This window comes from Drosophila sechellia, chromosome 2R (genome assembly GCF_004382195.2).
Source record: "Drosophila sechellia strain sech25 chromosome 2R, ASM438219v1, whole genome shotgun sequence".
NCBI lineage: Eukaryota > Metazoa > Arthropoda > Insecta > Diptera > Drosophilidae > Drosophila > Drosophila sechellia.
In genome coordinates, this window is record NC_045950.1 from 6,982,573 (window position 1) to 7,008,642 (window position 26,070).

The 26,070-nt window shown below is 41.1% G+C and overlaps 6 protein-coding genes across 7 annotated transcripts; 3 read left to right on the forward strand and 3 right to left on the reverse strand.

Moving 5' to 3' along the window:
* Positions 1 to 10,633: 10,633 nt before the first annotated feature.
* Positions 10,634 to 19,072, reverse strand: LOC6608557 (activating transcription factor 7-interacting protein 1). 2 transcript variants are annotated; one of them, XM_002033255.2, is made up of 5 exons: positions 18,875 to 19,072; positions 15,576 to 15,728; positions 12,373 to 15,514; positions 11,455 to 11,897; positions 10,634 to 11,392 (listed from the first exon to the last, which is right to left on the reverse strand). In XM_002033255.2, the coding sequence occupies exons 2-5, from the start codon at positions 15,685 to 15,687 to the stop codon at positions 10,944 to 10,946; spliced, it is 4,146 nt and encodes a 1,381-aa protein (XP_002033291.1). In that variant the 5' UTR covers positions 15,688 to 15,728; positions 18,875 to 19,072; the 3' UTR covers positions 10,634 to 10,943. The 2 variants fall into 2 exon arrangements, with proteins under 2 accessions (XP_002033291.1, XP_032571031.1); XM_032715140.1 differs by lacking the exon at positions 18,875 to 19,072 and adding an exon at positions 16,622 to 16,711.
* Positions 19,073 to 19,841: 769 nt separating this feature from the next.
* LOC6608558 (transmembrane protein 223) lies at positions 19,842 to 20,752 on the forward strand. Its single transcript, XM_002033256.2, has 2 exons — positions 19,842 to 20,334; positions 20,394 to 20,752. The coding sequence occupies exons 1-2, from the start codon at positions 19,932 to 19,934 to the stop codon at positions 20,684 to 20,686; spliced, it is 696 nt and encodes a 231-aa protein (XP_002033292.1). The 5' UTR covers positions 19,842 to 19,931; the 3' UTR covers positions 20,687 to 20,752.
* Positions 20,695 to 21,091, reverse strand: LOC6608559 (H/ACA ribonucleoprotein complex subunit 3). Its single transcript, XM_002033257.2, has 2 exons — positions 20,963 to 21,091; positions 20,695 to 20,900 (listed from the first exon to the last, which is right to left on the reverse strand). The coding sequence occupies exons 1-2, from the start codon at positions 21,014 to 21,016 to the stop codon at positions 20,760 to 20,762; spliced, it is 195 nt and encodes a 64-aa protein (XP_002033293.1). The 5' UTR covers positions 21,017 to 21,091; the 3' UTR covers positions 20,695 to 20,759.
* Positions 21,092 to 21,189: 98 nt separating this feature from the next.
* On the forward strand, positions 21,190 to 22,331 carry LOC6608560 (crossover junction endonuclease EME1). The gene has a single exon (XM_002033258.2). It carries the CDS (start codon positions 21,240 to 21,242, stop codon positions 22,167 to 22,169), a length of 930 nt encoding a protein of 309 aa, XP_002033294.1. The 5' UTR covers positions 21,190 to 21,239; the 3' UTR covers positions 22,170 to 22,331.
* LOC6608561 (transmembrane protein 170A) lies at positions 22,186 to 23,448 on the reverse strand. The gene is made up of 2 exons (XM_002033259.2): positions 23,068 to 23,448; positions 22,186 to 23,009 (listed from the first exon to the last, which is right to left on the reverse strand). Exon 2 carries the CDS (start codon positions 22,861 to 22,863, stop codon positions 22,477 to 22,479), a length of 387 nt encoding a protein of 128 aa, XP_002033295.1. The 5' UTR covers positions 22,864 to 23,009; positions 23,068 to 23,448; the 3' UTR covers positions 22,186 to 22,476.
* Positions 23,449 to 23,690: 242 nt separating this feature from the next.
* Positions 23,691 to 25,882, forward strand: LOC6608562 (deubiquitinase DESI2). The gene is made up of 5 exons (XM_002033260.2): positions 23,691 to 23,852; positions 24,120 to 24,303; positions 24,377 to 24,685; positions 24,971 to 25,059; positions 25,128 to 25,882. Exons 2-5 carry the CDS (start codon positions 24,166 to 24,168, stop codon positions 25,207 to 25,209), a joined length of 618 nt encoding a protein of 205 aa, XP_002033296.1. The 5' UTR covers positions 23,691 to 23,852; positions 24,120 to 24,165; the 3' UTR covers positions 25,210 to 25,882.
* Positions 25,883 to 26,070: the final 188 nt, after the last annotated feature.

Genomic DNA, 26,070 nt, shown 5'->3' on the forward strand with positions numbered 1-26,070 from the left:
GCCAACTGACAATACATGGAAAAATCTTATGTTACATTATAAAAGAAAAAGTCAAATGTTATTTTTATTTGTACGTGGTCCCAGACGAGTCTATGAGTCACAATGTTGTTCTTGGACGAAATTTCATGGAAGCGTGCCAGTTGAAACTGGATCCAGACGCCTTGGGAAGGATAACGGTCAACCCAGTCGATAGTAAAAGATACAGAAAAGCAAATAGTAAAACAGTCAGTTATATTGTTAGTGAAACAGTTAGTGAAACAGGTAGTGAAAAAGTTAGTGAAACAGTTAGTGAGACAGTTAGTGAAACAGTTAGTGTAACAGTTAGTGAGACAGTTAGCGAAACAGTTAGTGAAACAGTTAGTGAAACAGTTAGTGAGATAGTTAGCAAAACAGTTAGTGAGACAGTTAACGAAGAGGTTGATGAAACAGTTAGTCAAATGGATAATGGAACAGTTAATAAGACAGTTAGTAAAACAGCCAACGAAGCGAGTAGTATAGTTAGTCAAACTGTTAACGAAGCAGGTAGCAAAACGGTCATCGAAACAGTTATGCCCAGTTATGAAGAAGCTGTTAGAGAAATTTGTAGCATTGATCACTTAGAGGATGAGCAAATGAACTTCATATGCGGCGAAAACAATAACCAAGCCTTAAACAGTCAGTTAAAGGAGATTATTAAACGCAACTACTTAAGCGTTAATAAGCCTACCGAGCCTTTAGTCAAATGCGAAATAAAACTTTGTTTAGAAACGTCAAAACCATTTAGCTGCGCCCCAAGAAGACTTGCCTACTCAGAAAAAGAAAAATTACAAAAACTATTAGATGACTATTTAAAAGAGGGAATTATTCAACCTAGTAAATCAGAATATGCTTCACCAATTGTTTTAGTCAAAAAGAAAACAGGAGACATACGGCTATGTATAGACTTTAGAAAACTGAACAAAGTTTTAATTAAAGACAATTATCCGATACCGCTTATCGATGACCTTTTAGACAAGCTAGTCAACAAAAAAGTTTTTTCGAAGCTTGATTTAAAAAACGGTTATTTTCATGTATTCAGTTAAATACACCTCATTTGTTACACCGTTAGGGCAATTCGAATTTCTCAGAATGCCAATGGGCCTAAAAACTGCATCGGCGGTGTTCCAGAGGTTTATAAACAAAATTTTCGAGGATCTTATAAGGGATAACAAAGTAATTGTATACATGGACGACATCATGATTGCCAGCAAGAACTCGGAGGAGCATTTAGAAACCTTAAAGGAAGTGTTCATCAGATTAGCTCAAAATAAATTGGAATTACGAATGGATAAATGTGAGTTCCTTCAGGCAAATATTAAATATTTAGGATTCATTATAAATGGTGAAGGCATTAGGGCTGATGACAAAGGAATAGAGGCCATACAGCATTTTCCAGTTCCAGACAAAATACAAGCCGTTCAAAGTTTTCTGGGCTTATGTTCATACTTCCGTAGATTTATAAAAGATTTTTCAACATTAGCGAAACCTTTATATGACCTTCTGAGAAAAAATGAAAAATTCAAATTTGGAGAAAAGGAAATGAGCTGTTTCTCAACTCTTAAGGAAAAGCTGGTGCAGGCACCGGTCTTAGCAATTTATAATTTCAAAGACGAAATAGAACTGCACTGTGATGCAAGCGCTCTTGGTTTCGGTGCGGTGTTATGTCAAAAAAAAGAGGATGGAAAATTACACCCAATATTTTATTTTTCGAAGCGAACAACAGTCGCTGAGGCAAAATATCACAGTTTCGAATTGGAAACAATGGCAATTATTCACGCACTGCGAAGATTTAGAATATATTTGTACGGAAAACGCTTTAAAATTATAACTGATTGTAATTCTCTTACTTTGACGCTTAACAAGATTGAACTTAATCCGCGAATAGCTAGATGGGCGTTAGAGCTCCAGAACTATGATTATGAGCTCATACATAGAGAAGGTAAAAGGATGCAGCATGTTGATGCTCTTAGTAGATGCACGAATATTTTGATAGTGGAATCAAATACGTTTGAAGACAATTTAGTAATCTGCCAAGGCAAGGATCAAAAAGTTAAAGAAATCAAGAAACTGCTGGAAAAAAATGAACATAAGTTGTTCGAAATGAGAAACGGAATAATTTATAGAAAATGTAACGACGGCAGACTTTTATTTTATGTTCCCACAGACATGGAAGATCATATTCTATATAAATATCACAATGAGATCGGACACATAGGTAGAGACAAAATGTTAGATGTTATTTCTAAATCTTATTGGTTTCCCAATGCCAAAGACAAATGTTTGAGCCATATAGAAATTGTTTAAAATGTGTTGCGTTCTCCCCTAAGACAGGCAAGGAAGGATTTCTGCACTGCATTCCGAAGGGCAGCAAGCCGTTTGAACTAATACATATCGATCATTACGGCCCAGTCGACTCAGGCAGATCCAAAAAGCATATTTTTGTGGTCATCGATGGTTTTACGAAGTTCGTACGTTTATACGCCACAAAGACCACTAATACGAAGGAAGTCATTACAGCCCTGAAGGACTATTTTAGAGCATACAGCAAGCCTAAATGCATCATTTCAGATAGGGGAAGTTGTTTTACATCCAAGGAATTTGATGACTTTATGTTAGAGTTCGATGTTAAGCATATGAAGATTGCGACTGGTTCACCCCAAGCAAACGGACAGGTTGAAAGAGTCAATAGAAGCCTAGGTCCAATGATAGCGAAACTGGTACAACCAGAGAAAGGCATATATTGGGATACAGTAATAGATACAGTTGAGCACGTCTTAAATAATACACAGCACCGCAGTATCAAACAAACTCCAAGCAGAGTTCTTTTTGGTTTAGAGCAAAGAGGAAAAATAGTAGACGAATTTAAAGAAAAACTAGAGGAATTAGAAAATACTGAAGAAGATAGGGATTTGACAAAAATTAGAAATGAAGTTGAAAATAATCAAAATAAGGCTCAAGCGTATAATAAAACACATTATGACAAGACCGCCAGACAGCCATCAGAATACAAAAAAGGAGATTATGTGATGGTAAAAAATTTCGACAGTACAGCAGGCATCTCTAGAAAATTGATTCCAAAGTGTAAAGGCCCATATGTGATATCTAAAGTATTAAGAAACGACAGATTCTTGTTAAAAGACGTAGAAGGTTTTCAGATATCTCGTAACCCATACCAAGGTGTCTGGAGCATCCAAAATATTAAGCATTGGATAGGCAACAAGAAAAATAAACGAAGACACAATTAAACAATAATAATAATATAATAACAGATTAATTTAGTATGTACATATGTATAAATTAAGTAAAAGAATTCATCATACAACTAAGCAATCAATGTAAACCATGATCAGGGGATCAGCTAGTCAGGACGGCCGAGTTGTGGTAGGATGAACACTCATAAGGCCCACTGTACCATGTAGTAGCATAGTTTTAGGTATGAAGCCCATAGTGGCAGATCATATCCCCGTTAGGAATAAGAATATTATTGTTATCTCGCTCTTACTTATAAGCTAGCATTAAGAGATAAGAATGTATACCTAGCTCACTCAGAAACGCATACACACTGCAGAGAGCATAAGGAAAGAGGAATAGGCGAGACGCGACATTCGGTGGCGTGTGCTTAAAGAGACAAGTTGAATAAAGGCTTTATGAAATTATTGAGTGCATAACTTCATTTTTCGGCGTCCACAAAACTACAACCTCTTTGTATTTTTATTTAATGTTGTATCTAAACATTTCTAAATAAATTAATAAGTCAGCACAAAATCCTATATAATTGGGCTTTGATTATGGTTCGGGGCTCGAAAATAGGAATAAATTAACATGGATATTAGATTCTATGCACATATTTTCTTCAGCATACCCTGTAATAAGTAAGTGTATACCGATACACTCACATGTCCACAAAACAGCTGATAACTGCATAAAAATTCGAAAATCATTTGGTTATTGGTCAAATGAATAGGAATTTTAAGCGAACAATCATTGATAACGTCGTAAGGTTATTACAAAAGCAACCCTACTGCAAATGGTTCTATAGGGTACCAACAATTTCGTGTTGGTTGTAATTAAATGAATGAATAAGTTTGGATGAAAGCTTGTTTTTTTTCTTTCTTACACAACACTAGATTTCTAATTAAAAGGAAGTGGAAAATGCTGTAATCAGTATATCACTAAATGGATATCAATGGATATATGGTATCAAATCCTCCTAACAGCTGCACATTTTTCTCGCCGGTTACATGTGCTCCCACAATGAAAAGCAAGTGAAAACCAAAAAGTATCCCAAAAATATCGATTTTTATTTCGACTAATGATAAATACGATTTCTCTCTTCGCTTTCGTTTGCATTGAACTGGAAATGTATTTTGACAGGCGAGCGAATATATAAATTGCCGGCAAAATATATGCGGAGAAGGCCAAAGTCGACTTACCTGGCCATGTTACGTCCTTGAAAGCTTTCTACTGTTTGTCCTTCGTTGCGGTCGCAATTTCAACTGAAATCAACATGCAGGATGACGATGGTGCTCCTCTAACTGCCCCTGATCCCTTTTATCCTGCTCCCTATTCTGCTGCCGACTTTGTCCCAATATCCAGATGAAAGGCAGCCACTTAGATCGTTTGTCTCTGTCTTTTGGACCTGTTCCTTTCCCTTTCTCAGCCTCAGATGGTTGATTGAGTTTGAGATTTATGCCTTAAGTGCTGCTGGGGGATTTGTTATCTTGTCCTTTTTGGCCTGGCCTATACGCATATCGTTTGTTTGCCTTGCTTTTTTTTCGCTGGCTCTGATTCCGCTGAAAATGGTAGAATAAAAACAGTTTTATAGTTGATGATGATGCTGATGCAGATGATGATGATGATGATGCTCTGCGGTTTCCTTTTTGCTTTCAATTTACATAAGCAGCAGCATCATTAATATTGCAAATGTGTGTGTGGATGCACGGACAAAAATAATAACGTAAAGATATTGTAATAATGATTATACATACACAAATAGACGATTAAATTATACAATTATCTTATAATAATCTTATATTTTAATACGAAATGACGAAATTTACTACTATTTACTACTATCCTGTCTTTAAATTAAAGTAAAATTATATAAAGTTAAATATGCATTAGGCGTTGTTGAGCTCTTGAAATTGTGTCATATGTTTATGATTACTCATTTTAAATATTAAACAGTACTACCCATTTTAATAAATTAATCTTATTTTTACTGTGTCTATGCGTGCCTGTTTTTGTTTCCTTATGAGTTCGCTTTGAGCACTTCTGTAATTTCATTTCCATCCCTAACAAATTTAGCTCGTTGCAGACATTTATCATACGCCCTGTGTGCCATGCGTTCTTCCCACCATAAATCACTCACTTCTGCAAATAAAAATGACCAAATGCAATTATAATACGCCATCCAAACAACTTTTAATGCCAACTGACAGCTGCCCATCGAAATCATTGTGTGTTGTTTTATGTTTCGTGCCGAATGTTATGGATTGTGAGTTGATTGATTGTTTAGGCCGGATTGTCCAGCTTAAAGAAGCTGTGTTCGGAAAAATGGAATATTTGGAATTTGAAAGCAAGAAAAGTTTGACCACCAATTAGTTTTCTTTGCTCACGTCCAGTTTTGAAAATATTAAATTTCGAAAACTTTCGGAGATGAACATGTTTTATAATTATAACATTGCAGCATTGCTTGTGGCAGGTGTCCGAAATCTTGGTTTGAGGCACAAGTCCTGGGTTCGTAGCAGTTTTGGTGTTTCAAAAGCAAAACTTAAATCAATGTTCCAGCACTCCGAAACAAGAACGGGCCCCATATAAACAGCAGATGTACTATTGGAGGCCCAAAAAACACGCCCATTATCAGAACTCTTTTATGGCCGTTCCGCCCCCTGTTTGTGTCCCTGGAGAAAAGGGCTCGATTAGGGGCGATGGGCGGGGGCGTGTACTATCAGCTGTTTCCCATTATGACTTCAGCGGAAATACACAAGCAAGTGGAAAACAGTCGAGGAAAAGCGGAAGCAAAAAAAGGCCGCCACTGGCAATGCAAACACAGTAACACACTAAGACACAAGCAAAACTCGCTTACACACGCAAGGCGATAAAAATAAAGCGAAGCCCACGGAACGAGAGGCAAAAATTGGAGCTAAATGCGTATACGTAATGTGATAGAACTCACCCACTAAAAAGGGAACTACGAAGTGATAAAACAATGGCAACGTTGACGACGGCGTTGGCACTTCTCAACAAACATTAAGTAAGGGAAAATAAGTTTTAAAAAGCTTTTTTTTCGTAAAATATCCTTTAAACTCAAGTTCAGATAGATGTAAAATAGCCCTATTTTCTGTATGAAGAAATCACAACCTATACTGTACCTAAATATTTTGTAGTTACTATTTTTCTTACTTTTTGTAGTTCACTCGATAAGGTTAAGCAAAAAATGCCAGCAAAAAGCAGAATCGAAAGGAAAAACAACTTTTCGTGGAAATGCCGTGGTGAAAATCGAAAACCGAGAAAAGCGAAAAACAAAAAATGCTATAACCACACAAAACTCACACATACAGACACATAAAGCTACTTAAGCCCGGACACATCGCACACATTCAAGTGAGGGGAACCCCCCTGACAGCTGCCATGGCAAACGTGCGAGAGAGACGAAAGCGGCGGTTGGTGCGACAGGGACGGGCAGAAACAAACAGTGGGACACGGAGCTTGTCACTTTATTTGGCTCGATTTCAATGCACTGCCGACTTGGGCATATTAGTATGCAAAACTGATAATCAATAGGCGACGACTCAATGCCCGACGCTCAGTGGAGATTATGGCGCAATTTGCATACGGGCATGTGCCATTCGAAGATGTCGCCACCCGTATCCCTTATGCCGGGAAATCCTCTGAATTCGTCCTCCCAATTCCCTCCAACGAAGGACTCGCTGTCGTTCAATTGAGCCAGACCATCGTACAGCGTACTAATGTTCGATGTGTGAAGCGCGAATTTTTTACGCTTAATTGAAATACGGGATAATGACTCCAAAAAGCTTTCAGTACAACTGTCCCTGCAACCATGGATTGCATAGATCAAACATTTGAAAGTGGAAGAAAGTTTCCTGAAAAATGTACAGGAAATCGAATTTTCGTGGCCAATGCCATTTGTCGAAGTTTAAAATTCGGTTTTCTTTAGCTTTAGCTTAAAAAACATAGTAAAATAAATTGTCACACTCATCGATTCTTAAACTAAAAGGAGAAATACATTTTTTTTTAAATAAATATTTATTATACTTTTGACAAATGCAAACGTATATGCACTTTAGGTAGGTTTTCTCCAAAACATTTATTCATATACACCAGCATTTTTGTACCTATTGCTTTCCTAATATTTATGAAATGAGAGCAGGAAATACCATAAATATGAAATGCTATACCTTTTCATCGGTTCCTTACGACCTCTTCGCTGAAATTTTTCAATAACTCTCTGGGGATTTTATGGTCGCAATTTGCAATTTATCATCAATTTGATGTGCAAAGGGCCCGAACATAAAAGTGGCTCAAATGGTGAATGTAACAAAGGGCAATAACGGCGTATATGGCTGCATCAGGCGACTGACTAAGCCCCAACTAGATCCATAAGCGTAAAGCTTGATTTTCTCTTGATTTCTGGTCAGAAGCTCGCTGCTCGCACCTGAAATTCTGAGTCAAATGCACCTGCTGCTCCTACACGGAGAGAAACGTCACAATATTTGAAAGATTAATGCGAGTACCGAATAAAGTTGAAGCCTTAAATTTCTTTTTAATTATAATGCACCAGAAATTTTTGACATTATTTTATGAGAATTTGTTGATGTTGATTTGAAAAATGATGAAAATATTTTATTTTATAAATACATGACTCAAAAGCATAAGTGATTGTTACTACAATTTTCTCCAAGTGTTCCTGAGTTAACTCTTCAGCAGAATAGGAAAAACTATAGCATACTTATGGGCCGCTTTGAGAGTTGCCATAACACGCTTAATAACTGTGAGTAGTGCCCAGCAGGGGCGTGGAGTAGGAGGGGACATGGCAAGGACATGGGCGTCGAATTGAGGATACTCCGTCCGATGTACGTGCCAATGGCCGTAGTCGCAGTAATAAACACACACGCACAGCCCAGTTAACACAGAAATATGCCCCAAAGTGTCAGGGCGGGCAAAACATGCGATGATGAGTGGGGAAAGCAGAGAGGAAATGCGGGGGGGAGCCCAAGAAAATGGGAAATGGATTTTCAGTGGCCTTTGTAATTGTTGTTTTTTGTATTATTCTTGTTTTTCTTTGTTTTTTTTTATAATTACTGCGATAGAGCTGGTTTTTCTGTGTAAGTGTGTTGCTGGGGTAAGCACACATAACGGTAATTTAATTAACATACGTAAACACTCACACCGGCACACATAAGGAGAATGTGGCACACAAAGAAAGGTGAATGGTGTTTGGGAGGGGGGAGGGGGGGTTACTTCTTTGAGCACTTACGAATCGGTTTCACAAACTTTTCGACCCTTTGTAATCGATTTCTAAATGAGGGTCTAACGCGGTTTTAATTAAGATATTTATACTTTCGAAAAGCACTTGGCAATTTTAATTATTTTCAATAATTTTAATTCTTGATTTGATCAACAAGCGCACACTAATTTAGGCAATAACTTTTTATACATTTGTAATTTTTGTAAATTATTTTTTATGTTTTAACTATATATCTTTGGAGGTGTGTGTGTTTACAGGTTCCTTTTTGATTTTATTGTGTTGGCATTTTGCTGCTTTGCCGCCGGATGTTGCACGTTTTCCCAGCACTTCCGCTTCCTGCTTTGCGACCGAACCAACCGTCGAGAAACGCGTTCCGCAAGCGAATAAACAAACGGACTTTCCACCGCACATTTGTCGCACTTCCACGGCCAGTGTTGCCGTGCTGCACGTCCTGCGCACTGCGCACGACGCGACCAGAGAGAGTTTCCCTCTCCCGCTCTCTTCGAAGTGCAACCTGCTGACGGAACATCTGTGTTTTTGTTATTATGCTTTTGTCAGGGCAACAACAGCAACAACTGTAGCATTCAATTGCAATTGTGGCGATCGAACATCCAGGTATTTCAATTACACTCACTCGTGTGTCGGGGTCACCGAAAATAACTGCCGACTAATTGATGGCACACAAACGATTTATGAGCTCATTTTGATTGATTATTGCGAACTGTGCATACAGTATGAGTATGGTCGTATAAGTCCTGTAATTAATCTAATTTGTCATAGGAAACGAAGCATAGATATCAAATATTTATCGAATTGCTATTGTCTAAGATAGTCGTATTCATGAGAGATATATCTATCAATATGTGTATGACATAAAAATTATATAGAAAGATGAATTCTTCTAACAAACTATATCAGACTTCAAATGTAAAAGTGGTTGGTTCATTACAATGATTTTTCATTTAAAATAATCAAAAATTGGTAACTAGCTGTTATACCGAAATAATGTCAATTTTAAGGAACCCGGTTTTTCGAAGCACAAATATCTGGCTAGGACAGCTCAAGTACAGCGCCCTTTTTGCAGAACGATTTGCATACAAGTGCAGGATTTTGTGCCTCGTCGACGGCGCTGCTTAATGTCAAGGTTTTTTGGCTGCTTTTGCAAGTGCAGCAGCAGCAGCAGGAAAAACAGAAAAACCAGAAACGGCCGAAAGAGAACGGCACGTGGCCAGCCCCCCGGAACGAAAAGGGGCCAGAAAGGGGGTCGATTATGCCATTACCAGGGCAATCCTGCACCTTCCGCGCCCGGAACACCCAACCCCCTGCCAATGTGCCGCGCATGAATGAGCTAAAATGCCGCGACAGACCCGATTCGAAAGCCAATGTCAAGTGCACGCGGCGCAAGGATATGGAGGCGGGAGCACATTACAGGCAGCCTTCTGCCCCGCTGTCAGTTCCCCTTCCTCCCGGGCCTCAGTAGCTACAGTGGAGCTTCTATAAATCGACATTGGGCTTTCATTAATATTAAAATCCTTGATATGGTCTGGCTTATGATGACTCGCTTATAATAATACCAATTTTCATACATGGCATAAGTTTGACATACACAAGCTCGACTGTACCTTCTCATTGAGCATTGGGACGGTTGTTGTTGTGACCTCCAAATTGGCTGGCACACTCACCTAAATGGGAGTGTATCCATATTTTATGTCCCATCGTCCTTAAACCCGAAAACTATCGCATGCATTGTGTCCTGGCACGACTTATTCCAACACCTCAGGCCCATTTTACTTGAGCACCAATTAGTGACTATATGCTCAATATTTGCCAATATCAAACATCAGGTGCTTCGTCAATTAACTTGTTAATTAGATAAGCAATCGATTCTGAGGCTAGAAATGCTTTTGCACCGTATTATAATTGTTACTACATATTGTAGATGAATTAACATTAATCGGAATCCATCCATTAGTTCAACAAACTCAAGAATGATGAACTTTTACTAAAACTAATTCCGTTCATGGGCTTTAAATAAAATACAACAACTGTTTAAAAATAGTAAAAGTCATGTTAGTCACAGAAATAAAAAGGGCGCCCACACACAAAATGTAATATAAGATAAACGCCATTCTCATTTGATATTTATTCAATCTTGTGTATTATTTCATGTAAGTTTTGAACTTATTTATGTTAAATAACCTATTGAGAATAAAATACAATGTTTTCTTTTGTTCTTTACTGGCTGCAGAGGATTGGCTGCTTGGCATAACTTGTTTATTACTTCTTAAAAATTCTTCAAAAATCTCTGTATAACTTAGGCGTAAACTGATCATTTCGGCTAGTTTCGAGAACGGATTACCAAGGACAAAAATAAATTACATATCGCCTACTAAAACTAGAATCTACACCTAAGGAAGAGAACAGACCAATCCGTCTACGACCAGGTCTTGGGAACACTGAACGGCCCGAATCGTTCGTGGCTATCAACGCCCCGCACAGCAAAGAAATACCTCTGGTTCTCCTGGAACTGATTTAAAGTCACGGCCATGGGCAGCAACATAGCGCTGACATCGCCTACATGCCGCCAGCTATCCGTGCTGGGCTCGTGAATCGTCTCCTGGTATGCATAGATCTGGTACATTACGCACTCTGCGAACCGCGGGCTCGAATCCTCCAGAGTCCAGGATATAACGATACCAGTCTCAAGGAGACTAATCCGGATAACGGGTCGCGAAGGAGGCACCTTCCAGGCTGGATTGAAGGGCTGGGGAGGTGACGTGGGCAGTGGTGCAGGATGTGAGTATCTTAAACGAGATGCTGGAGGCGGGGTGTTCTCCGAACGTATCTGCATAGTTACGTTTGAGCCCAAGGAACTTCGCTGACCTTTGGATACGTTTGGAAATAAGTACGCTGAATATTTTGAATATAATGATTTTCCAACTCACCTCCTCCATTATTATGGACTAACTGTCGAGCATTTACGCGAGCCAATTGCATTGGAGAAGCTCGCACCACATTTCCGCCTCCACGTCCTCCTCTTATCGCTGCTGCAGTCTGAGCATTCCGCTTAATCGCCGCATTGGATGCCTGACGCAAACGAGCGTTAGCCTCGATTTGTGCTTGGGCAGCCCTTGCCGCCGCCGCAGCCGCTGCATCATCCTCATCTGTGAGGTCAATGACTGCCTTCTCCTTGGGCTTGGCCGGCGTCAAGCTGGGCTCCTGCTGCTGTCCATAGCTGCCAGATCCCGACCCACTGCTGCTGGATGAGATTGGCACCGAGACCGTGGCCCCCGAAAGCGGTGGCTGCTGGGCGCGCACTTTAGTTGTGCACTTCGGCACCTGCTTGGCAGGACTCGCACCTGGCGTGGGACCGGAACTAGGTCGAGGTCTGCAATATGAAACAATTGTAAGTTAGTAATGTGAATATGACATGAGGAATTTGATATCTCGGCGATTATACGGACGGACATACAAAAATTGATTTGACAAGAATATTTATATACCGGTAACGCATTGTATTTACCTATTTGGGTTATTACCCCAACGAGTTATGCCTAAAGATTCATTAGCAATACAATATACTGGAATGTTAAGAAAAAAGAGTTCCCCGAGTATCAGATACGCGTTACTCAGCTAGTCGAAGTGTGAACGTTTAATTTTTTTGATTTTTTCTGGCATAAATATGGAAGTTTTCTAGTATACCTTTTAACTCTACAAGTAAAGGGTATAAAAATTCGCTATTATCTATGAGTCTATTTACCTAATTGGGTCTGAAACGATTCATAATAAATTGCTAGTTGTAAACTTCTGCACAAGCGTGGAATTCGCTTTTAATCGAAGAGGACGATTAGGATTATACTCACAGTATGAACTGTTGCTGCGCCTGTTGTTGTTGCAGTTGTTGTTGCTGCTGTTGTCTTTGCGCCAAGAAAGCGGCTGCTGACATCCGGCCACGCATGACGCTTTTATTAATCGCATTGGCCACCGCTGAAGTCGTGGAGCCAGGTGTTCCCGTATGCTTGGAGGCGTGCATTGTCCTTTGAGCTATAGGCGGTGGGGGCTGCAGACGTTGGACGCTGGTCTGATTCGTGAGCATTGGCCCGGGCTGTAAGTTAGTAGGTACCGGTCGATGAGGCGTGACCTTCTGCAAGCAGCCCCGGCGCACAGGTGGCGTGACACTAGCCGTGGCCAAGGATGGAGATGACCGTGCTGCTGGCTGCTGCTGTTGGGGATTGGAATTCTGAGAGACACTGACGCCCGCAACCGTTTCCGATGAGGATGTGGGTGGTCCAAAGGGAGGCGGAGGAGGTCTTGGTCGCACGGACGCACGCGTCGGGGAGGTGCTGGCCTTGGGTGGCGTTCCGCTGGGCGGAGCCAACACGCTGCCAGCAGCATGCGTTGGCTCTGGAGCGGCGACGGTGGGCTTTATGGCCTTGAACGGAATGCCCACCTGAAGACCAACAGCTCGTGTTATCCGCACAGGAGCGGTAAAATGAGAGTTCTTAGCCTCCAAGTCCTTAAGCACACGCTTGTGCACCGTCTCCAAATCCAGGAATTGCTTCGACACCTCGGCAATCTTGCGTCGATAATTGACGAGAGTGCTCTCGCATTTTTCCAGCTGCATACGTATTTCTGCGAAATCACTTTTAACCATCATCGCCTCGACGACCTTCTGCAGCACCAGCTCCTCCAGGTCGTCACGGGTCATTGTGTCGAAACTACGTCGGAAGGTCTTAAAGAATTCCAAGCGCAGAGGCTTAACATTCTGTTTAATTTCTGGAACGGGGTTAAGGTCGAAGTCGAGTTTTTTTTGGACTTCTTTTTTGGGGGATTCTTCTTTGTCATCCTGTCCACCCATATCAATCTGTAGCGTGCCTTCGTGGGAGCTATTTGAGTCGGAGTCTTCAGTCCTAGCTTTCTTATTGGGTATTTCCTCCTGAGGGCTGCTGTCCAGATGTTCATGGCTCCGCTTGGTTACATCCTTTAAACCATCCTTTGCTCTGCTGAGTTTTGGTGATGCATCTTGATTCGTCTCCATTTCGAATTCATTTTTTTCATCGGTACTGAGACGCAGCCGTTTTGGAGCCGAGTCTTCCGTGTACTCGGCGGGTCGCAATAGATTGCTGGAATTACTGTTCCCATCTTCTGTGGCAGTTTGCTTTACCACATCATGGGTCTTCAGTTTCTCAAACTGATCGCACGCATTGTCGGAGTTGTCTATTTGTAGGTCCTTAGCTTCACCTGATTCTGTAGTGGACTCATTGGAAAGTTCTTTTAAAGCTGTTTCCTTTTGGGTAGTTTGAACTTCCTTTTCCGGTATCTTATTCTGCGGTGTTTCATCCTCATCCTCGGAGACGAGAACAACTTCGTCATCCTTAGCTTGTGGTTTCACAGAATTTTCGTTCGTTGGATTGGCTGTGGTGCCCACATTTTCGGTCTTCTCTAGGGGTTCAAAGAATATAACTTCGTCATCGGACTCCGTCTCTTTGGTCTCCTCTTCAACAGCCGTTGATTCCTTGCTTTCTAAATGCTTTAAATTTCCATCAGTAGAAATTTCGCATACTCCATTTGTCGTGGGTTCCTTGTCGCCTTCTGGTTCATCCTCTGCAGCCTTCTTTTCTTCTTGGGCTTGAGTTCGAGCATCAAATTCCTTTTGGACTTTCTTTTTGGGATCTTCTGTTTCTTCACCTTCGATCACCACAGGTTCCTCAAGCTCTCCAGTCTGTTCTATTTCCTTTTTATTTTCTGGCTCTTCTGTGTCCTTAACATCTTCCACATCCTGGGATGGGTTTGGATCTTCCTTTCCCTTGGTGTCTCCCAGTATCTCTGCTCTTTTCGAAGCTTGTATGGTTTTCATCTCCGGCTTTTCTTTTTCCTTCGCCTCTTCTGAATCTTTTGCTTTCTTGCAGTAACCAGGCTCTTCTTTTTCCTTTTGCCCTTCTTCCTCGGATTCCTTGGATTCATCCGGTTCATCGATTTCCATTGACTCTTCGCTCTGGATTGGGATAGACTCTTTCGACTTTTCGGTTACCTCGTCTCCAACTAACATGGGATCGTCACCTTCTGTTAAATGTTCATCAGCTTTGACAGGCTCATATTCGGCCGCACTCGCGGACTTTTCTGAGATAATACTTTGCAAATTCAATGATTTCTTCGCAGAAACCTTACCGTGAGTAACGACTTCGGTATCTTCTGTGTTAGCTGCAATTTCCTCGACCTCCGATTCCGTTTCGCAAGGCACACATTCACTCGACGAATCTAAATCTATAACCTCAGTGTTGGGTTTTTCATTTTCCTTAATTATATCATCGTCATCAGATGAAATATCTTCTAAGTCATTGGCAGAAGAGTTATCTTCCGTGTTTAGTTTTTTGCTTGGCTTTACCTTCTTGGAGTCCTGAGAGGACTCGGCACTCGAAATACAGTCTAAAGCATACATAAACACATCTTCTGTTGATGTATTTTTACCGTCTTTTTCAATGTTTTCCGCAGTATGGGCTGCGACTTCATCTTCTTCCTTTGACTTTAATATTTCATCTGAATCAGCTAAATCTTCGGTTTTCTGTGTGGATTCTTTGGCTGAAGCGTGTTCTTCATTTTCTTCTAATTTCTCCTCAGTCTTTAACTCAGAATCAGGATCGATGCACTCTGCTCCTTCTAGAGAACTAAGCACATCTTCACCTTGTTCTTCTTCTTCTGGTTTTTCTTTTTGCTCTTTTAGATTTTTGTCCGTATCACCAGCTGTTCTCTTCTTCGCCGACACAGAGTCGCATTCCTCGCCTCTATCGAGTAAATCAATATCATCGGAATTTTTGGGACTACAATCCACAATAGAGCTAATCTTGTCCAGAAGAGCGTCCAAATCGCTACCTGGATTACGCTCTCGGTCCGATATCTTTTTTGGTTTGTCAATAACTTTGACGTTATCGGAGCTATCGACGCCATTGGTTAGATCACAAAGATCCACTTCATCCACAGACGTTCGACTGGATTCATTGAGAATGGCTGTAATTCAGATATCGATATATCCCAAATGGACTTATCCAAATAACTAAGTGGCACTTACCAGGGGTGGAGTGAGGTTCCACTTCATTGCCGAGCTCTGAGGATAGGGTTCGCATCAAAGCTTCCTCTGTAGAGAGTTCCTTCAGTTCCATGTTCTGGCTTACTCCCATCATTTTGACTGTTTTTGTCGATTTACTTAATCGTCATTGGATGGCTGAAAGTATATCTATATTATAGTTCACGACGTATGTTGACAACTTTGTCATATCCCAACCCTGTCACAAACCTGCTCCCGTCCCATTTTTTAAAAAAACAAATTTAATCTCCTTAAAAAATTTATTTAAAATAGCTTTTAAAAGAAAGCTCCCGAAAAGCTTAGTTCACCATTTTTGCTAATCAAAATGCTAATGCAATAACTTGAGAATGTTGGTCTTGACTTATGATGTTCTTATCATCCTTTGACTATGAAACATCCATACTCAAAGATAACATTTCAGTAAGTGCTTCGTATATTTTAGAGTTAGAAAGGACTTCAAAATTAATTCGGGAAAGCGGTTTATGAGGTTTGGCGGAGTCTTAATAAAATAAACCACTTCCCCGAATTCATTTTGAAGTCCCTTCTAACTCTAAAATATACGAAGTACTAACTGCAATGTAATCTTTGAGTATGGATGTTCCATAGTCAAAGGATGAAAGGAACATCATAACTCAAGACCAACATTTTTAATTTTTTTTTTCTTTTTTTGGGTTCGGTTCGGTGTGTATCTACTCCGTTGTGATATTTCTTGTTGTTAGTAGTCTTAGGCGTTCGTCGCTTTCCGAACGCAACAATAACTACACGATTGTAGCGAAAAGACAAAGCAAAGCGACGATAAATATTCGTGCAAGGGAAAAAAGTGTGTGACGAAAAATGCGAATAAGGGGAGAAAGAGCAAATTAACTAGGAAGCAGTTAATTAATCTATGCTCAAAATTTTAGAGTCTAAAGTGACACAGACCTGCATATAATAGTTTTCTCTATCGAAAGTGAGGTTATGTTGAGTTTGTTGGGTTTTTACGTGATATCGTAACTGCACATGTAATAGTTATATTGAGTTGAGTAACTTACACGTTCAAACTTCCTGATACCCTGTTTACCATTTATCTTGATTTGGCTACACTCAAAGAAATAAAAATGACTTCAACATCTCGCCGCGTTTAGTGCAAAAATGAACGAGGTGAACGCCAAACCAGCTCTCGACGAACGAAAATGAGAGCGAGAGAGTAAACAGCTGAGAGCGGTAAAAGCGGCAGGGGCGTACGGGTAAGCAAGGGGGAGATAGTCGCCGGGAGGGCGTGTCTCGGGATGATATGATAAGATTCGATAATGTAATTCTACCCGGAGTTTAAGGAAACCACATTCACATCTTAAACTTTAACTTTCGCGAAAAATTGGGCAAAGCTAAAGTCGTCATTGTTATTGTGCTCTATGACAAGTTGGCAGTCTCTTTTGGTATGGCAGTTTCTCCATAAAATTAAAAAATAAAAACAATTGGGGATGGTATAAAAATCGAAATGAGGTGAGAAGGGATCCTCATTGAATCAAAAAACATTGTTTGATAACAACGAAAAAGCAAAGCGTTTAATAATAACGCAAATAGAACGCGTTTTGTTGGTCGCGAGCGGCAGGGTGAGATGAGGAAACAGGCAGTTAGAGCGGGACGACTATATGTTTACAATTAAAGGGGGAGCATTATAAGTAAAGAACATTATGGAATATCTATTTCTTAGTGCAACTACACACAGCTCCAACCAGAGTTAGTAAATAAAATAGATGACTTGTAGTAGATGTAGATGGAGGCCGAATGCATAGAGTATGTGGAATTAGCGAAGGCTGAAGCAAAAATGTAACAGAATGTAACCCTGTCAAAAAAAGTAACTTTCCAAATTTCAAAACTTAGAACCTAGAGTCCGTCCGTCCTTCTGGTCTTTTCGAAACGAACTTAGGACCTTGCCAGGATACCGGTTTTGTAGAAAGTTGCGGAGTGAGCGGGATGAAGAGAGAGCGGCCGGAGAGTAATTGCAAGAGAGAGCAAGAGGCCAAATTTATATATGCACGTGGCTATATATATTTGCCTGTATGTAGGAATTGAATAAAGTTCGCGTAGCGCCGAACAGAGCACGACAAAGATACAGCAGCAGGCCGAAAGCAACAACTACAACACCGGGCAAACAAAAATCGAGGCGTAAAGTCGTTGTTTTTGTGGATGAAATGCTAAAACCGGCGATTTTGGCTATATTAAAGGAATTGATCCTAGGAGCTATTGACATTGGATCATGGCATTTCGACTTGCTCCGATGGCAATATTTTATTTCAAGATGCTTAGGTCCATTAAAACCGTTGCTTATACACACAAATGTAGATAGCAAACATGTTTAGGTGTCGTATTTTTGCAACTAAAAGTATCTATGGGCCAATTTATCGCCTTTAAAGTTCGGTCTTGTATTTAAGCCCTTGTTGGGCTCTATGTCTATTATAGCTGTCCCGCTCTAACACCCACACACACACCAGTTAAGTTCGTTGTAGCAACGGCACACCGGTGTGAGCGTGTATGTATATCAGAACGTGTATGTGTGCGATTTTGCAACGCATTTACATTCTTTTTAGGTTACGTATCGATTTTGATGCAGAGTGAGGTTAGGTCGAAAAACATCCAAGTTTTTGCATGTTCTACGAAAGCAAGGACATTTTTTAAATCCGCTCTGCGCCCTCTGCACGTTTCTGGTATCAGACTTTCGATAAAGACAAAACTCCGAAAAACCTAAAACGAGCAGGTTGCAAGCAGAAGCAAAAGCAAAACGGGCAGCGTTTTTATTCACCTATTGTACAATTTTATGTTTTCAGGGTTGCCAGGTATGCGTGATGTTTATCATGAATATAATATAAAACGCGTTGTGCCCGATTAAGCGCAAAACAAATGTCTTTAAATGTATAATTGAGACCATGCTGTCGGGCAGGGTTGCCACCGGCAGGTCATTTTTTGTCCCATTGCTATGGCATTGCGGTAGATTGTGTCGCCTATATGTCAGTAGTCTAGTCTAAAATATAGCATAGTAACAAATCTAGATATATAGCAGATTTCGCCTGATTTGCAAATCGCGGTCACTTGACAACCCTGAAAACACAAATGTCTTTAAAGAGATTCGTACCATATCTGGCGTATGGTGCCCATACCCAGCCCAAATAAAAAAAAAAACTTTCAAAAACCCGTAAACAAACCCAAACTCCAAGTGAACCATTCGATTGGATCATAATATTGCAGGGTATTTACATAAAATTATAAATATAACATAAAATGAATAAAAAAAAAACTGCACTTACCCTTCTACGACTCGATAAACTCGTTTATTAACTTATCTAGTAGCGAAAACTATTGAAATATAACTTGTGGTTCATCGGCTACTATCAAATGTCAATGATTTGAATGAATTTGACAGCTTTTCCGCGATTTGTTTACAATTCGCAAGCAACTCCGCTTCTTATGCCCTTAAGCGACGAAGAGTGAAACACAGACTAAATTCGGACAACAACAGAAAGTGCCGAAAAGAACTAGTCTATGCACAACTGGTTCCGAAGAGCAGCGCCCAGATTGCAAGCTAGCGGCACTTGCAATAGAGATTGGCGCGTGATTCCGGATGCCGATTAATGCTATGCATCGTGAAGAGATTTTTTGATGGTTTTATTACGTTTCTGACAGTACTTATTATTTTTGGATTTATTTAGGTTGGATTTTGGTAAACCTTATTTTATCTTATATTCAACATTGCATTTTTATGCGTCTTTTTCTTTACTCTTAACATTGATGAACGGATATTTTGCTAAATATAACGTAAACTAGGTACTTAATCATTACGATAGTGATAGTATAAAAGGATGTATATTTAATAGCTGTGGTAAATCTCCATTTGTATTGTATTTTTATACAAAATAAAAAACGTCATGCTGTATAGGCACGTGTACATCCCTAGTTTGGAACCAAACAAAATCTAATGTTATTACTAGGGCTGCATAGCTGAATTTTTGATTCATGGGAGCAGAACTATTAAGTTGCCAGTTGGAACTACAACGTGATCACCACTGTCCCTTATCTTGCTTTAAACTGAATTCTATAGACAAATATGTTAGGCCCGCTTAAGTAATGTTAAGTTTTTATTAAATACAGCTGTGAACATTGCAAAAATCGTGTTCTTTTCGTTAATTGCTCCAATGGGTGAACTAGTGAACGGAGTCAGCATGTGCCAGCCCTGAATTCCGCTTTGTTGTACTAGCTCCAGTTCCGGAGCTAGTGAACCAATAGCCAGCGGAACAAAATAAAAACATCTGTAGATTATAGGTTAATTTGTTTTATAATAACAAATGCGGGAAGTATTCAATTAAGATGAGCAATTTGCTGAATTTCGCCCTGCGGCAGGGCGTCAACTCCATTAAGCGCCTTAGCCTCCAGAGTTTCAGACTGGCAGCTCCGGCCATTGTAACTAAAACGCCGGTCAGTTCCACGATAAAGAGGTTCTCCTCCCAAGCCGCCCCCTTCGATGTGAACACCAGTGTCCCCAAGGACATAATACTTTTTAAGTATGAGAACCCCCGATTCTACCAGATGCTTAACTTTTTCGGGGTCTGTCAGTTTGTTTTCTGGACATATCTCTCGCACTTCGCTTTCACGACACTTAAGGATGCTCCAGTGGTGGAAAAACCCGGAGAGGAGCTGAAGTGGTTCCAGCGCATAAATCTGGGCGATAATAAGTACAGAAATGGCATCACAGCCTGTAGCTTTCTGATAGGTAAGAGTGTTTAACTACTTTCTCGGCGCTCCGCAAATAAAACTCAACCAACATTTTAGGATATGGCATACTGTTTGCTGTCTGGATGTTTACCCTGCGATCGGTGCGTTTTCTTATCTTGAGAAAGGGTGGTCAGAGCGTTTCCTTTGTGACCTACGGTCCCTTCAACCGCAATCGCATTATGACCGTGCCATTGAAGTGCGTCTCCGCCGAGGAATCACGGAACATGGCAAGGGTGCAGCTACCCATTAAGGTGAAGGGCAAGACACTGTACTATGTCCTGGATATGCGTGGCGAGTTTCGGAATGCCGAGTTATTCGATTACACGGCGGGCCTCAAGCGCCGCATTTAAAGGCCAAGTTTTGTTGTTTCGTAGCTTGTTATTTGTAAATAAAGGTGTACACTAATTAAAACTAAACTGTGGCCTAGTAAATGGGCTCCGGCTTCTGGGTGAGGAGCAGTCCAAAGCGCTTCTTGATGGTCAGTCTCTGGCGGGAGTACTTATCCTCCGGCGAAAAACGTGCTGGGTGAGCAGACAGTGTGGGACGACCATCCTCGGTGCGTTTCTAGAAGAGCAACAAGTTGTATCTTTGCTGGGTAACACATATAGGTTTTGATGACAACTTACCTTCAGGGTGTAAACGCGATCGCCGTTTTCGTTAATTGTGTACATTAAATACATTTTTGCAGTTTTCGAATTGTTTTTCCGTAGTCAAAGAAGAAGAAAATAAAACACGTGTGGCGTGCGTTGCAATGTGTTACCAGGCTTAAAAAAGAATAAGCGCTAAATAATCCAAATGAACAGAATAGTCAAGCCTCGAACCGTAGCTAGAATTCCATTGCTATCGATTCACTTCCATCTCTAAACATATTTGTATAGAATATTTGGCGGACTTTCGTACACAATGTCAAATAAAGCTGACAAGCTGCACAAACAGGCTTTACGCGAACAACAGAAGCGTATCAAGCCCGGAGAATGTATGAAATATGTGCGGATGGTCATAGATGCCGGATTTCTGGGCTTTCCCGTGGGCCAGGAGGCATTGCAGCAATTGAATTCAACGGGCTTGAAATATGAAATAAGGAGCTTGCCCGTGAGCCACTGCATCCTGTGGGAACGCAATGTGGGCCAGCAGACGATTGCTCTTGACAGCAGTCCCACCGGCCTGGATGACGCCTGGAAATCGGAAAACCAAGTGGTCCAGTGGCTATCCGAAAGCAGCTTCCAAAGAGCTGTTAGGGATCAAAGCCTTGTTTGTCTGGGACCGCGCTTGCAGGCCTCATTTCCGGACTGCCAGTACACCATTGCCCTGCCAACGCTCCGTCACAGCAAGCATGGCAGCTCGGCCAGCCAGGACGCTCTGATCGAGATGCAGTTGCTCCAGGAGCTACACGTGGAGCAGCTCAATCAACCCGAAAGCCAGGATCTAGTGGCCCTGCTGCAGCGCTATACAAAAGCAATAGCCGAAGCCCCCTATAAGAAGCAACGCAACGAGACATTGGGAGGCTTCAAGAAGTACCTGGCCAACGACAAGAAGCAGTGCGTCCGTGTGGATCAGGGAAATGGATACGGACGTCTCTGGCAGCAGCATCTGAATCGAATGCCAATGGTCACGCTGGAAGTGGCCGAGTCCATAATAGCGCAGTATCCCTGTCCCAAGAAACTGATCGATCACTTTTCCAGCGATCCACTGGCGATCCAAAGTCTCGCCGATTTGAAGATCAAGCGATGCAATGGACCACAGCCTCTTCACACCGAGCGACGCATTGGAAATGTCCTCAGCAACAAACTGTATACATTGTATACTGCCAGGGATCCCAATACTCTGATCTAGGAAACGAAACTAAACGTTCTTGGCTTTAGAATCTGCTCATATATTAGCTTCCTAAAGTATGTACAATTAGAATTAGTTTTTAAGTTAAGAGCTAAGTATTTTACATTATTTTCTCATCGTATAAGGTATAATTTAAAAATCACAATGTTCCTATACACATAACTATGAATTCAATTAATTGTGGTTTGCACACCTGAAGAATTGATAATATGTCCGCTTGGAAGTCGGAACTCTGTGAACATTGGATTGGGCGCGATGAGGAGAATGAAGTAAGTGGTGGCCATGATGAAAAACATCAGTCCGTGCTCTACAGCGTGGCCAGAATCCGCGTGAATCCCAGGCAGGCGGAGACGATGGTCTGTCCTAGGCCCCAGATCATGGCGTATATGGGGGACATCGGCAAACTGGAGGCGCGATGCACAAAGGCGATGACCGCACTGCTTATGATGCCACTCGAGGCCGGGGAAAGGAACCCCATGACCAGGATCAGGATCGAGAAGAATCGTCCGAACTTGTGTTTCCGGAGCGTGAAGAAGGCCACCACGGCGGCGCAGGTGTGAATGAATATGGAGGAGAACAGGGCCCACAGAAAGACGTGGTACCACATTTCGCGAAACGTATTGAGACGCGCCTGTGACCGGAGACCCATCACATCGGCGATGGTGTCCAACTCGTCGGTGTCGTCCGAGAACATGGCTAAATCGTAGTCGATGGAAGTTGACGTGGTATCCCTAGTTACTAGTTGCTAGTTATTGCTTTTCCGTTGGTCAGTTGAGTGTCCAGCCGCATGTCTGGTGGGGATTCCCTTCTTATAGCATGTATCAGCCAATATTCATAAACCTGCAAACAATAACACACTCCCTTCAGACTTGACCTTTTGGCATTTATTTATACTTACGCCAACACATGTGTGCGCTATTGGCCACACCCACACCACATTGGTTGTATTCTATAGCCGGATTTTGGTTGCAGTCTTTTCCAGTTGCTTGATCCTATTTAGCATGGCCTTAACTTCCGGTTAGCACTGTAGTTTAGCAAATGTTTGGCTTATTTTTAATTCGGTCAACAATCGATCGAACTTTCGTCACGGCACTCAATTAGCGCTCGGCTGGCGGCAGTGAATGCTAAATCGGGCTTAATTACCAGGCTACTGGTGTACGGCAGCCCTAACTCCACATTTTGAGCAACACAAAGCACTTTTAGTTGGTTTAATTTAATTTTATATTGTTTTTGTCTGCGATTTACAATGGCAATGGGAATGGAACGTTTGGGAATGGGCCAGTTCTGATAAGCAAACAGCTGTGATTCACTTGCGAACTGGTTCCGGGCTCGCAGTGCAGCTCTAAATTATTCTATTCGAAATATCCACGTGTTAGGCAGATATCGTAGTGGGAAGGCACAGGGATTTTAAGGTATATTCTTTTGTATGCTGTGTTCAAATGCACTGCTTTCAGCCCAAGCATGCTTATCGTTATCGAGCAGCGATAATCGGCGAACTAGTTCAACATAAACCTTCTTGGCACAAGTGACAACTCTGAAACCAATCCATAAACAAAAAAATTTTGTGTAAACTAAAAACAAAAAGCGGAAGTTGAAAAACAACACTTTAGCGTATAATTTGGCCCCTTATGATTTGTTAAGTTTCTGTTTTGGAAAATGAGATGCTGAGATAGCCCTGAACAGGTGTAAGTCGTCCTCCTACTATGACACATTTCTTCCGAGACGAACTTACATACATACGCACATATGTACACATATGTATGCATGTATATAACTGCATATGTATCTTACGCACTCGCGGCTATATACATATGTATATATGCGGAATATATATGCATGTAAGCCGTTGATGTTAAGTCTTCATTTTGCGGTGGATATATATTCATATATACATACCCTTAACCAGCATATGCTTGTGAATCGAGATTAATCAAAGACCCTGCATTGCAGACTTCATATACTTCGAGCCCCACAAAACCAACGACGCATTTAATCAATGTTCTCCAACGGATTGCCGTGCAATCTGTCGTTTCCGAGCTGTCTCAGTGTACCAAAAGACGAGATCGGTAATGAAGAGCTCCTGCCATCCAATATGGGTACTCGCGAGCCTGTTATACTCAATGTCTACGATATGGTACGCTTGCTTACTCCTATTGCCCATTCCGAACCGCATAACTATAAATATAAATGTAACCTTGCATTTGCAGTACTGGATCAACGAGTACACCACCTCAATCGGACTGGGCGTATTTCACTCCGGCGTAGAAGCCTTTGGCACCGAATTCGCATACGGCGGACACCCATTTCCGTTTACGGGGGTATTCGAGATCTCACCGCGGGATCACGACGAGTTGGGCGATCAGTTCCAGTTCCGGCAGAGCATCCAAATCGGCTGCACCGACTTCACGTACGAGGAGGTGCGACGAATCGTCGAGGAGCTGGGCAATCAGTTCCGGGGCGACCGATATCATCTCATGAACAACAATTGCAACCACTTCTCGGGCTCATTAACTCAGGTGAGACATAAATCGAGGAAACTTTCCACTGGGTGGATCGAATACCCTTACAGATATCAAGCAATATTTTGGGTGTGCTTATGCATGATTCACCGATTGTCAGATACTGCCAGTTACAATCAGAACTTCTTGTAGTGAATCACCTTAAAAAGTAGGGCAGTCCTAAGTAAGTCCAATACAATTAGATGCTTCCAAACGATTGGAGTTTAGGAGCAAGAAAATGAAAGCTTTGAAGCCCAAATAGATTTATTTGAATATATCTGCAATTCTAATTACTCGTTCTAGATACTTTGCGGCCAAGAAATACCCAGCTGGGTCAATCGTCTAGCGCATTTCAGCTCCTGTGTGCCATTTCTACAAAGATGTCTGCCAAAGTAAGCCTTCCTAAGTGAAACAAACGCCACGTTCATGTGATTATTAACTACTCTATGTTGATTTTTAGAGAATGGCTGACACCGAATGCCTTGCAGCAAAGCATTACCACAATCCAAGAGCGCGAAGACTCCGACAACAGTCCCCTTTGAGACGTTACCTGACCGAAAATATGTCACTTGCCGACACATAAGCGATCATAGTTCACATCCAACAACAGTCCTGAGACCAACATTGTTAAGTTACGCAGAGCAAAAAAGCCGGGTTACTCATGTCACATCAATTTCCAAGCCAACAGCGTCCCTAATTAGAAAGCAACAACTATTATTAATAGACTTAAATTAGGCGATATACATATACATACTTACATAGAACATACCTACATTGAGAAATACTTATACATACATGCGAAGTGACTAAATTATTGGCTATTGTAGTTTGTATTTGTAATATGACTATTCAGAATTAAGATATTATTAAGTGGCCGATAAATTTAAGTAGCAGGCGCCGTTCAGCAGCAGCGTTTAAATTAACTACGAAGACATCGAGAAATCATCATTAGGCACTTGCTAAAATTGTACTAACAATACCGCAGACATATTGGTGAACGATATCAAAATGTTGCCCAATTTACTTGTTTACTTTTGTCAGCGGTGGGGATTTGGTTTTTTTGAATTCCCACCAAACATCGGAGCTCGATTATTGAGATGATTTCCTGGTTGATTTCGTTTACACAATTTTACAGAGTTCATAAGCCGCATGTCTATCAAAACACCAAAATGATCTGTTATCAATAAATATATGTACTTGACATTCTGATATTTACACATGCATAAATACTATTATTAAACATTTTTAAAGAAAAATATATTTTGATCGAAAACATTCGGTTGGGTTTGATTTACAAACGAGCGGGGTGGAAAGTTTTTAATATTTTGCTTATTTTTGGGGTTAAAAGTGGAAGAACCAAATATTTAAGGAATAGATATTCTAATAACTTACGCAGAATTTAA

Coding starts and splice junctions, on each gene's coding strand:
- LOC6608558 (XM_002033256.2), top strand. CDS start 19,932: ATGAGCAATTTGCTGAATTTCGCCCTGCGGCAGGGCGTCAACTCCATT. Junction 20,335..20,393: donor AGCCTGTAGCTTTCTGATAG/GTAAGAGTGTTT, acceptor CCAACATTTTAG/GATATGGCATACTGTTTGCT.
- LOC6608559 (XM_002033257.2), bottom strand. CDS start 21,016: ATGTATTTAATGTACACAATTAACGAAAACGGCGATCGCGTTTACACC. Junction 20,901..20,962: donor ATCGCGTTTACACCCTGAAG/GTAAGTTGTCAT, acceptor TTGCTCTTCTAG/AAACGCACCGAGGATGGTCG.
- LOC6608560 (XM_002033258.2), top strand. CDS start 21,240: ATGTCAAATAAAGCTGACAAGCTGCACAAACAGGCTTTACGCGAACAA.
- LOC6608557 (XM_002033255.2), bottom strand. CDS start 15,687: ATGATGGGAGTAAGCCAGAACATGGAACTGAAGGAACTCTCTACAGAG. Junction 15,515..15,575: donor GGAACCTCACTCCACCCCTG/GTAAGTGCCACT, acceptor TCTGAATTACAG/CCATTCTCAATGAATCCAGT. Junction 11,898..12,372: donor GCGCAGCAACAGTTCATACT/GTGAGTATAATC, acceptor TTCATATTGCAG/ACCTCGACCTAGTTCCGGTC.
- LOC6608561 (XM_002033259.2), bottom strand. CDS start 22,863: ATGTTCTCGGACGACACCGACGAGTTGGACACCATCGCCGATGTGATG.
- LOC6608562 (XM_002033260.2), top strand. CDS start 24,166: ATGTTCTCCAACGGATTGCCGTGCAATCTGTCGTTTCCGAGCTGTCTC. Junction 24,686..24,970: donor TCTCGGGCTCATTAACTCAG/GTGAGACATAAA, acceptor TACTCGTTCTAG/ATACTTTGCGGCCAAGAAAT. Junction 25,060..25,127: donor CTACAAAGATGTCTGCCAAA/GTAAGCCTTCCT, acceptor GTTGATTTTTAG/AGAATGGCTGACACCGAATG.